Source organism: Leptodactylus fuscus, chromosome 3, assembly GCF_031893055.1.
Source record: "Leptodactylus fuscus isolate aLepFus1 chromosome 3, aLepFus1.hap2, whole genome shotgun sequence".
Lineage (NCBI taxonomy): Eukaryota > Metazoa > Chordata > Amphibia > Anura > Leptodactylidae > Leptodactylus > Leptodactylus fuscus.
This window is the reverse complement of record NC_134267.1, coordinates 46,947,205-46,960,811: the sequence shown is the minus strand read 5'-3', so window position 1 is coordinate 46,960,811 and position 13,607 is coordinate 46,947,205. Positions and strand designations below refer to the sequence as shown.

Sequence of the window (13,607 nt, the reverse complement as noted above, 5' to 3'; positions counted from 1 at the left end):
CAACATGTTCCATGCCTGGCCCACGTCTTCAACCTAGTGGTGCAACGTTTCCTAAAGAGCTACCCCAATGTTCCAGAGCTACTGGTGAAAGTGCGGCGCATGTGCGCCCACTTTCGCAAGTCGACAGTAGCCGCTGCTAGCTTAAAATCTCTCCAGCAACGCCTGCATGTGCCACAACACCGGCTTTTGTGCGACGTCCCCACACGCTGGAACTCAACGTTTCAGATGTTGAATAGAGTGGTTGAGCAGCAGAGACCTTTGATGGAATACCAGCTACAAAACCCTAGGGTGCCACAAAGTCAGCTGCCTCAGTTTCTCATCCATGAGTGGCCATGGATGAGAGACCTTTGTGACATCCTATGGGTGTTTGAGGAGTCCACAAGGAGGGTGAGCTCTGAGGATGCGATGGTGAGCCTTACAATCCCGCTCTTGTGTGTTCTGAGAGAATCCCTGATTGACATCAGGGATAACTCAGATCACACAGAGGAGTCAGGGATAGCATCCGATCCGTCACAGCTGGAGAGTAGGTCCACACATCTGTCCGCTTCATCGCGTTTAATGGAGGAGGAGGAGGAGGAGGAGGAGGAAGAAGAGTTGTCCAATGATGTGATGGTGATACAGGAGGCTTCCGGGCAACTTCGAATCGTCCCATTGTTGCAGCGCGGATGGGTAGACATGGAGGATGAGGAGGAAATGGAGATTGAACTTTCCGGTGGGGCCAGAGGAGTCATGCCAACTAACACTGTGGCAGACATGGCTGAGTTCATGTTGGGGTGCTTTACAACCGACAAGCGTATTGTCAAAATCATGGAGGACAACCAGTACTGGGACACCTTGATGGCACCCCCTCGCCAAAGTGCCGCCACAGAGGGTCCTAGTGTCACCAGGCGTGAGAAGTATAGGCGCATGTTGCGGGAATACCTTTCCGACCACAGCCCTGTCCTCTCCGACCCCTCTGCGCCCTACACGTATTGGGTGTCGAAGTTGGACCTGTGGCTTGAACTTGCCCTATATGCCTTGGAGGTGCTGTCCTGTCCTGCCGCCAGCGTCCTATCTGAGAGGGTGTTCAGTGCAGCCGGTGGCATCATCACTGACAAGCGCACCCGTCTGTCAGCTGAGAGTGCTGACCGGCTCACTTTGATAAAAATGAACCACCACTGGATAGAGCCTTCATTTTTGTGCCCACCTGTGTAAAGCACCCCAACATGAAACTCCATGTCTGTACTCAACCTCTCCAATTCCTCCGCATCCTCATACTCATCCACCATAAGCGTTGCACAATTCTGCTAATACTAGGCTCCCTCCAACATGATTTCCCCCAACTCTGCTGGTTAGAGGCTCCCTCCACCCTGATTTCCACCAACTCTGCTGGTTAGAGGCTCCCTCCACCCTGCTTTCCCACAACTCTGCTGGTTAGAGGCTCCCTCCACCATGAATTTGCCCAAACTGGGCTGGTTAGAGCTCCCTCCACCATGAATTGGTCCAAACTGGGGTTTTTAGAGGCTCCCTCCACCATGAATTTGCCAAAACTGGGCTGTTTAGAGGCTCCCTCCACCATGAATTGGTCCAAATTGGGGTTTTTAGAGGCTCCCTCCACCATGAATTTGCCCAAACTGGGCTGGTTAGAGGCTCCCTCCACCATGAATTGGTCCAAACTGGGCTGGTTAGAGGCTCCCTCCACCATGAATTGGTCCAAATTGGGGTTTTTAGAGGCTCCCTCCACCATGAATTGGTCCAAACTGGGCTGTTTAGAGGCTCCCTCCACCATGAATTGGTCCAAACTGGGGTTTTTAGAGGCTCCCTCCACCATGAATTGGTCCAAACTGGGCTGGTTAGAGGCTCCCTCCACCATGAATTGGTCCAAACTGGGTTTTTTAGAGGCTCCCTCCACCATGAATTGGTCCAAACTGGGGTTTTTAGAGGCTCCCTCCACCATGAATTTGCCCAAACTGGGCTGTTTAGAGGCTCCCTCCACCATGAATTGGTCCAAATTGGGGTTTTTAGAGGCTCCCTCCACCATGAATTTGCCCAAACTGGGCTGGTTAGAGGCTCCCTCCACCATGAATTGGTCCAAACTGGGCTGGTTAGAGGCTCCCTCCACCATGAATTGGTCCAAATTGGGGTTTTTAGAGGCTCCCTCCACCATGAATTGGTCCAAACTGGGCTGTTTAGAGGCTCCCTCCACCATGAATTGGTCCAAACTGGGGTTTTTAGAGGCTCCCTCCACCATGAATTGGTCCAAACTGGGCTGGTTAGAGGCTCCCTCCACCATGAATTGGTCCAAACTGGGTTTTTTAGAGGCTCCCTCCACCATGAATTGGTCCAAACTGGGGTTTTTAGAGGCTCCCTCCACCATGAATTGGTCCAAACTGGGCTGGTTAGAGGCTCCCTCCACCATGAATTGGTCCAAACTGGGTTTTTTAGAGGCTCCCTCCACCATGAATTGGTCCAAACTGGGGTTTTTAGAGGCTCCCTCCACCATGAATTTGCCCAAACTGGGCTGTTTAGAGGCTCCCTCCACCATGAATTGGTCCAAATTGGGGTTTTTAGAGGCTCCCTCCACCATGAATTGGTCCAAACTGGTGTTTTTAGAGGCTCCCTCCACCATGAATTGGTCCAAACTGGGGTTTTTAGAGGCTCCCTCCACCATGAATTGGTCCAAACTGGGGTTTTTAGAGGCTCCCTCCACCATGAATTTGCCCAAACTGGGCTGTTTAGAGGCTCCCTCCAGCATGAATTGGTCCAAACTGGGGTTTTTAGAGGCTCCCTCCACCATGAATTGGTCCAAACTGGGGTTTTTAGAGGCTCCCTCCACCATGAATTGGTCCAAACTGGGCTGGTTAGAGGCTCCCTCCACCATGAATTGGTCCAAATTGGGGTTTTTAGAGGCTCCCTCCACCATGAATTTGCCCAAACTGGGCTGGTTAGAGGCTCCCTCCACCATGAATTGGTCCAAACTGGGCTGGTTAGAGGCTCCCTCCACCATGAATTGGTCCAAATTGGGGTTTTTAGAGGCTCCCTCCACCATGAATTGGTCCAAACTGGGCTGTTTAGAGGCTCCCTCCACCATGAATTGGTCCAAACTGGGGTTTTTAGAGGCTCCCTCCACCATGAATTGGTCCAAACTGGGGTTTTTAGAGGCTCCCTCCACCATGAATTGGTCCAAACTGGGGTTTTTAGAGGCTCCCTCCACCATGAATTTGCCCAAACTGGGCTGTTTAGAGGCTCCCTCCACCATGAATTGGTCCAAACTGGGTTTTTTAGAGGCTCCCTCCACCATGAATTGGTCCAAACTGGGGTTTTTAGAGGCTCCCTCCACCATGAATTGGTCCAAACTGGGGTTTTTAGAGGCTCCCTCCACCATGAATTTGCCCAAACTGGGCTGTTTAGAGGCTCCCTCCACCATGAATTGGTCCAAATTGGGGTTTTTAGAGGCTCCCTCCAGCATGAATTGGTCCAAACTGGGCTGTTTAGAGGCTCCCTCCACCATGAATTGGTCCAAACTGGGGTTTTTAGAGGCTCCCTCCACCATGAATTGGTCCAAATTGGGGTTTTTAGAGGCTCCCTCCACCATGAATTTGCCCAAACTGGGCTGGTTAGAGGCTCCCTCCACCATGAATTGGTCCAAACTGGGCTGGTTAGAGGCTCCCTCCACCATGAATTGGTCCAAATTGGGGTTTTTAGAGGTTCCCTCCACCATGAATTGGTCCAAACTGGGCTGTTTAGAGGCTCCCTCCACCATGAATTGGTCCAAACTGGGCTGGTTAGAGGCTCCCTCCACCATGAATTGGTCCAAATTGGGGTTTTTAGAGGCTCCCTCCACCATGAATTGATCCAAACTGGGCTGTTTAGAGGCTCCCTCCACCATGAATTGGTCCAAACTGGGGTTTTTAGAGGCTCCCTCCACCATGAATTGGTCCAAATTGGGGTTTTTAGAGGCTCCCTCCACCATGAATTTGCCCAAACTGGGCTGGTTAGAGGCTCCCTCCACCATGAATTGGTCCAAATTGGGGTTTTTAGAGGCTCCCTCCACCATGAATTGGTCCAAACTGGGCTGTTTAGAGGCTCCCTCCACCCTGCTTTCCCACAACTCTGCTGGTTAGAGGCTCCCTCCACCATGAGTTGGTCCAAACTGGGCTGTTTAGAGGCTCCCTCCACCATGAATTGGTCCAAACTGGGTTTTTTAGAGGCTCCCTCCACCATGAATTGGTCCAAACTGGGGTTTTTAGAGGCTCCCTCCACCATGAATTGGTCCAAACTGGGGTTTTTAGAGGCTCCCTCCACCATGAATTTGCCCAAACTCTGCTGGTTAGAGGCTCAATCCACCCTGATTTTCAAAACAAATGTTGGTGCCAACCTCAACTTACTACAAGGGCCAAATTCACTGCTGGTGACAAGCTCTCCTCACTGCAAGTGCCAAATACACATGTTTCAAGGTGTTTTCCTACTGTCAGAGAGGTGGTATTGAGTGTGTAAAGTGTGTAGTTGTTAGGCTGTGATGTTGGGGTAATAGAGGGTCTTTGGTGTGTTAGATGCCCCCAGGCATGCTTCCCCTGCTGTCCCAGTGTCATTCCAGAGGTGTTGGCATCATTTCCTGTGGTGTCATAGTGGACTTGGTGACCCTCCAGACACGGATTTGGGTTTCCCCCTTAACGAGTATATGTTCCCCATAGACTATAATGGGGTTCGAAACCCGTTCGAACACACGAACAGTGAGCGGCTGTTCGATTCGAATTTCGAACCTCGAACATTTTAGTGTTCGCTCATCTCTAGTAATAATATTACTCTGAAACAACATGGATAGGTGTACACTGAGATAGGAGATCACGGAGTGATTTGTGATATATGCTGAGACACTCTCCCTCGCTTATGGAAGGCTCCTGAGGAGATAGAACGCCGTTCTTAGGCATTGCTGGAATATTCTTACCTGTAATCGATAGCCATGCTGGTTTGTTTGTTGTTACTCGCCAGTGTGGGCGGGACTTGGAGAGGTTTGGCCGTATGGCCTCTCTCTATATTGGCCACCGGTCGGCACATGCTCATGGGATTAAGCCTCAGGTGAGGCAGAGATCAAGCTGGACCTTCAAGCTCCCTGATTGGTTAGAGCTTGGATGAGGGGCGGTCCCTGGGCTTTAAAAGACTGGGCTCCTAGTTCACTCGCGCGGCTGTTATCAATGCTGACGGGGGCTGGGGGCTATACTGAATATACAAAGCATACGCCAGTGTCAGAAAGAAACAATAGAAATGACACCTCTGATGATGTGTCCGATAGTAAAGGGACATTGAAACCGGTCAGGTGACAGATTGAGGTGGTAGAATGGGCGAGATAAGTGTCTAGCTTGCCCTATTGTTAGTTGAATGATTCCCTGATATATGTGAGTCAGTAAACTTCTCCCTACTCAGCTATACAAACAAGTTACTTAGTGCACTATTAGCATGAGAAAAGGGTTAATACAATAGTGGTTAAGAAGGAGGAATTGGCTATCAGAAAGCAAAGACTAGCCTAGCAGTACACCGATACCAGTGAACAGCAAAGTGTTAATGATATGGACACAAATGCAGGAGTGTTGCGAGATTCCATACAAGTAAATCAGATTGCTCACTGTGGTTCTCTAGTAGCTGCTAGGTGTGAATGCTGTTCAATTGACATAGCAATTTCAGAGACACACTACTCTGTCCATTCTCCTTTCCTTTCTTTCTTTTTTAATGGGGAATTTTTTGTTTGTTTGTTCCTTTGGGTATTTTAACTGAACCAATAAAGGCTATATTTTAATACGTCCCATTTTGGGTAGGTTATACTCCCCTACTCTGAGTTCATATGAGTTCACACTACGTAAACGGCAGTGCCCTCGTGTACGGCTAGCTCTGTTCATGCCGAGCCGTATACGCCAGCACATCCCATTCACTTCAATGGGAGTGCTCGTAGTGAAAAAAGCAGCCCATTCATTTCTATGGGGAGCGCTCGTATGCCGGCTCCCATAGAAATGAATGGAACTGCTTTATACGCTGCTGATTCTGAACGTGTTTTACGTTCAGAATAAGCTAGCGTTTACTCAGTGTGAATGCACCCTAAGGCTGAGTTCACACTAAGTTTTTTTGGTCAGGAATGTGCCTCAAAATCAGCCTCCAAAAAAAGCCTCCGAATAGAGTTCTAGATTTGGGGGAATTAGCAGGGAAAGCTGCCATAACAAATTCACATTTAACATAGAACATATAGAACGGGACATACCAACATAGCCCAGAAGCACAATAGACAAACACAATGAGCAGAAACCCTTCTGGGATGCTGCAATATTGCTTATCTAACAGAGACAACTAGATGTTTAAAAAGTGAACTACCCTGATGATTGCACTTACTTACTTACTGTACTTAAATATACCCTCAGATACAGTCAGATTTGCATATTCTTCCCATGTTCCTTTGCTCAGTGGAGCGCTCATGGCTTAATAAGACTCCACACACCTAAATGGTGGTCTCTCCCTATGGAGTGACGATATCCCCCAACCTTAAATATACCCAGCAGTCTAGATGTACATACGTCAGAACGACACCCTTTGAACACAAGGACACCCTTTTAACACCAATGCCCTAAAGGATTACAAAGCTGAAATACACGGCATCTATCATACTAAAGAAGGGGGTTAAACGTCAATCCATACTAACCATGAAGAGAGGTCATGGGATGGCGAGATGTTTTGGAAAGAGCACAACTAAGATATAGGTATATTCCTGATGTAATTACATTAATAATACCAATATCCCCCATGTCCCAAAGGGAACACCAGGCTAGGTATACATACACTAAATACTCTAACAAATGCATTGACTGTACTATATCCATATATCCCCACCAATCCCAATCACCCTATATCAATCAGTTACAGGACAGTTAATATAACCCAGTGCCTCAAAACCCCGCGCCTTAATTTTAGGGCATATTGAAAAATAAGGATAACTAACCCATGTAGACAATTACCGAGGGCGCTGTGTACAGTATGTACCTGCCAGTAGAAAGGGAAACTATTCACTTAAAAATTGTGGCGAAATTACTAGCAGACTATAAATCTCTATCTGTCAAACAACGCTATACAAAGGGGGCAAAGGACAAAGATTCATTTAGTCCATCCGGTCTCACACATTTTAATCTAAAAATCCATTGTCTCCTTCTGAAGGATCATTCTGTCCCAGTCACCCCCCCCCCCCCTTAGATTTTTCCATACTTTTTCAACCCCTTGAAAGAATAACACATTGGGGTCACCACTATGATGTGACCAGATGTGTGTGGCTATCGGGCTTTCCTCATTTCTGTTAATAACAAAAACAAATACCGAGCCGATCCTCGTGTATTATCACAAATAAATGGTGTAGTAAATAGGTACCAACAGGTGTCTGCTCACCTTGGTGGGTTGTGATGAGTCACAACAACCTGAAGAGCCTTAAACACCCGTAGGTCCCGATAGGAATTACTGTGGCAGCAGCTGCAAGAGCGTCTCAGGGACGTATAGTGAAACCGGCAGAACAAGGACCAACCCGAGGAACAGGTAAGGATCACAGCGCTCACCCCAGCAATTAAGGCAGTCTCCTTTATTGGAATCGGTAGGCACAACGCGTTTCAGACAAGCATATGTCCTTTTCCAAGTGCACAATCACTTTAAAATAACATGACACAATACATATAAAAATTACACTTTAGAATTTTGAACACACAAAAAGGCCTCTGTGATAGGCATTGTCTTGATACACGGGAAATAAACATAGAAACACCCAAGTTAAAATACTGGGTATACTGGTCTGAGTATAGATATATAGAAATAGATAAATAAATACAGTACCACAATGTAGCTACCTTGGATACCAATAATGTCCAAAACAATAACATTTGAGTTAGCTACAGATTCTACCATTAGCCAATATTCACCAGTTGATAGGGAAATGAACCATTCCTGTTTCTCTGTATCAGGGCCAAGATAAAGTACATATCACTGTACAAGACATACTGAGCCCCGTATAATCATATCACACACATAAAAAATAAACAGGAGAGTAGAAAAGTCAGCAGAGCAGCTTACCTGGCCTAAATGGCTCGATGCTTAACCATTCCAGCGCCAGTTGCCTTTTTATCAACCTCAAGGTGGAAGTAGGAGGAGTGGGGATCCTTTCCCGCACTTTAATAACGTGAGGGCTCGCACGTGCCAACCACCGCTGGTGTCAGGAAGGTTAACAAAGCGCATGAGCGTGTTGAACAACCCGCGCATGCGCAGTATGCCGAAGGCACGTGTTGGCAGCTGATTCAGCCGCCGGAGCATGCCCGCGATCTTAATAAAAGGACAGAACCCAGTCTGTCTCAAGAGGGCTGTCAATTAGCATATTCAAATGGTCATATCTGCATCAGCTTCATTCAGCACATATATTGATGTATGGATACACTCCAATAGCTATCAATAAAACAAGTATATGCCCAAGAGGTGATAATATCATAAATAAATAAACTAAATAATAGAAAAATACATGTATAAAAAATATGTATAAAAAGTATAATCGTAGATAAATACATTAGCCTTATAGGATATATCAGATCGTGGTCGCAATAAACCCAAACTATAAAATGGACATAATCCAATAATTGGAATAGTAAATACATTAGAGCCAACTGCTAAAAACGACATAACCATTAAACATCACTAAATATAAGGGGAGCTATTTCATATAAGAGTCGCACCATGGTAGTAGATGGAACAGAGGAATCTATTAAAAAGGAGAAGAGCTGGGGAAAAAAAGGGTCAACTAATATATTTATAAGTATATGAAGCTAGGAGGGTATATGTAGTCATGTCCTCCAAAGCCTCATTTAGACCTAAAGGGGCCAGGGTGTTGAACTTAAAGATCCAGAACATCTTCTTCCATTTTAGAGATGCAAATCGATTATGAGTATCTGGAGGTACATGATCCAATGGAGTAATACAGAATCCCTCGAAACTCTTATTGTGAAACATAGCTGCATATCTTAATACACTATGCTTCATATATCCGTTCAAAATATTGAATCTTTGTTTGTTGATTCTTTCTCTGAGGTGCATTTTTGTCCTACCAATATACTGTAGTTTACACGGACACTCCAACAAATATATCACATAGGACGTGGAGCAATTGAAATGATAACGAAGCTGGAATATTTCGTTTGTAGAATGACTTGTAACTTGGCTCACCTGGTGGGAGATACATTTGCAGCATTTACACCTCTTAACACCGCATCTATAGCTCCCTTTACGTGGTTGGATATCTGATCCGGATTGTTTAGAAGAAAAGTTCTTTAGCCTACTAGGGGCAATTATACTCTTAAGAGTCCTGGCTCTTCGGAATGTAAATCTCGGGACTACCAGAAGGGATTTTTTCAAATAAGGGTCATTCTGCAGAATGTGCCAGTGTTTCTTGACCACATTCCGGATGGTATTGTGAGATTTATTGTAAGTGGTTATGAAATTGTAGCTGTACCCTCCTGCTGGTTTTTTGGGTTTTGATCGTAAACAATCTTGTTGGGTCATTGCTCCAGCTTTTAGTTCAGCTGATTGTATGATGGCTTTAGGATACTTCTTCTCCTCAAATCTATGTGTTAATACAGCACGTGCTTCTGTGCAGTTGCGTCTTATGCGCTTAAACTGCCCAAAAGGCACATTCTCCTTCCATCTACGGTAGTGACAACTTTGGAAGTCTAATAATGTGTTACAATCAACCTCCTTAAAGAAGGTTTCAGTGCTGATCTTGTCTCCACTCCCCATCAAAATGAGGTCAAGGTATTCCACACTTTCTTGATTAATTTTCCCTGAGAATGAGAGCCCCAAGCGTTATCATTAATATGCTTGACAAATTTATGGAATTCATCCACCGGGCCCTCCCATATAAACAGCAGGTCGTCTATAAAGCGTTTGTAATAAATTATGTTCTTTTCCCAGTAGGGAGACCCATATATATATAGGATTCTTCAAATAACCCAACATATAGATTAGCGTAACTAGGCGCGAAATGGGACCCCATTGCGGTGCCCCGTTTCTGCCGAAAAATCTGATTTTCAATTTCGAAAGCATTATTCTCAAGGATAAAGCGAACTCCTTTGATTATGAAATCCCTTTGGCTGGTTGATAAGGTGGAGTCCCTTGATAGACTAGTTCCCACTGCTGATATACCCTTTTCATGAGGGATATTAGTGTAAAGAGACGTGACGTCCAAGGTGGCCCATGAATATGTTGGTTTCCATAGTTTATCCAACAGATCATTGAGGAGATGGGTCATGTCCCGTAGATGAGATGGAAGATTAATAACCAATTTCTGGAGGTGTACATCTACATAATGAGAAAGATTACGTGTCAATGATCTCATCCCAGAGATTATGGGCCTCCCAGGTGGATTCCGGAGGCTCTTGTGTATTTTAGGTAAATAATAGAAGAAGGCCAGAACTGGATCATGGATTGTAAGGAATTCCCGTTCTTTCTTATTCAAAATACCATGCTCAAAGCCTTCTTTAATTAACTTATGGTATATTCCACATCACTGTACAATTGTAGGGTTCAAGTACAGACAAAAAAGATACATTACAAGGAAATAGTCACTTCACACAATGGGACTGAGGGCCCTGCTCGCAAGAGCTTACAATGTATGAGGTAGAGGCGGTGACAGAAGAGGTAGCAGGGGCGGCATCGGAGGTAGCATTACTTATACAGTGGTCAGACAATTTTGTAATAGAGGTTATTCTTATTACACATAAATAATACTGTATGAGCCGTGTCCTGTAATGTGCAGATGGTGCCTGGATAGTCTGAAACATCATCAGCTCCCAGTAATGCAGGAGTGCAATCAGAGGAAAGTTCGTTTTAGGGATTCTAACTGGTTTACATTAGCAATTGTGATACACCTATCTGAAAAGATGCGTCTTTAGTTTGCGCTTGAAGCTGTAGAAACTGGGAGTTAATCTGATTGTCCGGGGTAGAGCATTCCAGAGAAGTGGTGCAGCTCAGGAGAAGTCTTGTATACGAGCGTGGGAGGTTCTGATGATAGAGGATGTAAGTGTTAGGTCATTGAGTGAACAGAGAGCACGGGTTGGGTGGTAGACAGAGATGAGGGAGGAAATGTATGGAGGTGCAGCATTATGGAGAGCATTGTGGATGAGGGTGATAAGTTTATATTGTATTCTGCATCGAATAGGCAGCCAATGTAGTGACTGACAGGTGAGGAGAAAAATGATCAGCCTTGTTAAAATCCGATCCAGCTAATTCCTTATTACCTTTGGCATTTATTAATTTTGCTTATTTGTATAGCGCCAACACATCTCTGGTCTTTCTGCCCCGTCCATCATGCAGTCCCATGTAATAACATCCCCGGTCTCTCCTCACAAGCTCCGCGGGCTGTGCTGCTCTTTCCTCTATAGATCACTGAGCTGTCATCCAGGAGCCCCGCCCCTCCTATGACATCACATCTGCCACGGGCAGCTCCAGTCTACACGGGGCCCTTTTAAAACAGGCTGGCCACCAAAGCCACGCCCACTGTAGGAGGAGTTACCGGCGGTCAGCGCCAACTCCTGCTCTCAGTAGTAGTAAGTGGCGCTCCGTGCTGTCTTCTCACTCACTAGCTGTCATCATGCGTTGGCCGATTCTCCGCCGCCTGTACCACAGCCTGCCCAGCTGCAGGGGCAGCCTGAGCCATGGACACCCGAGGAGACCACTCTCTATAACCCGCTCATTGTCGTTCTCAGCCTCGGCTTGGAGGAGCGCAGGGGAGCTGCACGGGGCACTGACTAGGTAGGAGAGATGGCACGGACATGTGAGTTGGCATGCTGGGGGGTGAAGTCACATGGTGGGTGGGCTTTTATTGGAAGGAGTCTTGTGAATGGCCGGAGTAGTGTCTTGCTGCGTGTACAGGAGGGAGCTACCTTATGATGGAAGGAGGGGGAAGAACTTTCAGTGGAAACTTCGCATCGGAAGTTTTTTGGCTGCACTCGCCGAGACTTGTGGGGATTGTAGTTTACATTGAGCAGTTCCCTGGCTTGTCATGGATTGCAGTGGTGCAGGACTACACGTGGCAGCATCACTTGTCAGACTTCAGTAACTAGAGATTCTGAGTCAGGGGCGTAACTAGTCAAGACTGGGCCCATAGCAAACTGTTGACTTGGGGGTCCCTCCTGTACACGCAGCATGATACTACTCCGGCCATTCACATGAAAGTTCTCCCCCCTCCTTCCATCATATGGTAGCTCCGTCTTCACACGGCATAGTCCCCCCTTTTCTGGCCCCCACACAGTATAACACCCTATATACACACAGTATAATGTCCCATGGTGCTCCCTGCAAGTGGTATAATGCCCCCTAGTGGCTCCTGCCCGCACTATAATGTGCCAGTGGCCCCCAATGCTGTTCGTTGCAAAAAATTTGAGTTCAGCAAAACCCAAAATTTTTGGGTTACACCACCCAAGAACTATTATACTCTGGGCTCTTTCCAGGCCCCAGGGTATAATGACTGGGGGGAGGGGGTAACAAACCTAAAAACTAGTGATACTCACCTGTCCTGCACTCCGGCGGGTCTCCCTGCAGTTTTCGGCCCTTCTTCAATGACCTCACAGATTTCACGACGCAAGCCTGACCCAAGGAATAATAGCCTTAGTTGTTGTCACGGGCCCGCAGCCTTACTCTCCGATCGTCACTCCTGCTCACAACCATCTCCACTTCCCCTTTTTTCTTCCAGGGGGCCCCAGCGATGTGATATGGGTTGCCTGGGGCCCCGTGGAGGGCAGAAGGGGAAGCGGAGGCAGCAGTGGGCAGGAACGGGGATCGATAAGTAAACAGGGCCTGTTTTGGTTATTCCAGCAGGTAATGGCCCTGTGGCAGCTGCTACGGTGGTACTTGTGTCATTGTTCTGAGTGTGCTGATCACTTGTGCTCACATCCATATTTTGGTTGTGCACAATTTACTGGGCAAGTCACTTCAAGAGTCACAAGGATGATGTAACTACTCCAAAAATCCTCAGCCTGGGGTCATCTTGACACATTAAGGATTTTTGATGCAGTTTCTGAAGTAATAAGCAAAAATGGACTGAAAACATGAAAAAAGAATAGAGTAGGAGTAGCAAAGTCTCTCCGTTATAATCCACACCAGGTTTTGGTTTGTAAACTGCGTAAAAATAACCTGAATGCAGAAACACATCCTAAGGGCTCGTTCACATCTGCGCCCGGTCTCCGTTCTGCAGGTTTCCGTTTCCTGCACAAAACAGAGCAGGAGACAGAAAGCTGCAGGACTCTTTCAAACCCATTCATTTGAATGGGTTTGAAAGATGTCCGGCCGTGAGTGGCGGTGAACATGCAGAAGACGGAAAGCTGAGAACGGAGATCGAACGCTAGTGTGAACCTAGCGTCAGGCTCCGTGTGCACAATTTTCTGCGTTGTCAGTGTTTTAGCCATGTGTTTCATTGCTAGAACACTGACCTGTTTTTTTTTTTCCGTGGCCCCACACACTTGACCATGTGTTATCACAGTGTGTAGGAGCCCTGGGGAAAACTCAGGACAGGTCCTTTAGCTGTCTTTTTTGTGGCCCCTGACTTACTGAAGGAATGGAATGATACCATG

The 13,607-nt window shown here is 46.6% G+C and overlaps 1 protein-coding gene across 1 annotated transcript in view; it reads left to right on the top strand.

Moving 5' to 3' along the window:
- Nucleotides 1–11,546: 11,546 nt before the first annotated feature.
- MTHFD1L (methylenetetrahydrofolate dehydrogenase (NADP+ dependent) 1 like) overlaps nucleotides 11,547–13,607 on the top strand; it is a 128,796-nt gene continuing 126,735 nt past the window's right edge. The window contains exon 1 of the mRNA XM_075267508.1: nucleotides 11,547–11,790. Coding sequence (XP_075123609.1) covers nucleotides 11,630–11,790 — 161 coding nt within the window. The 5' untranslated portion in view covers nucleotides 11,547–11,629. The remainder of the gene's footprint in view (nucleotides 11,791–13,607) is intronic.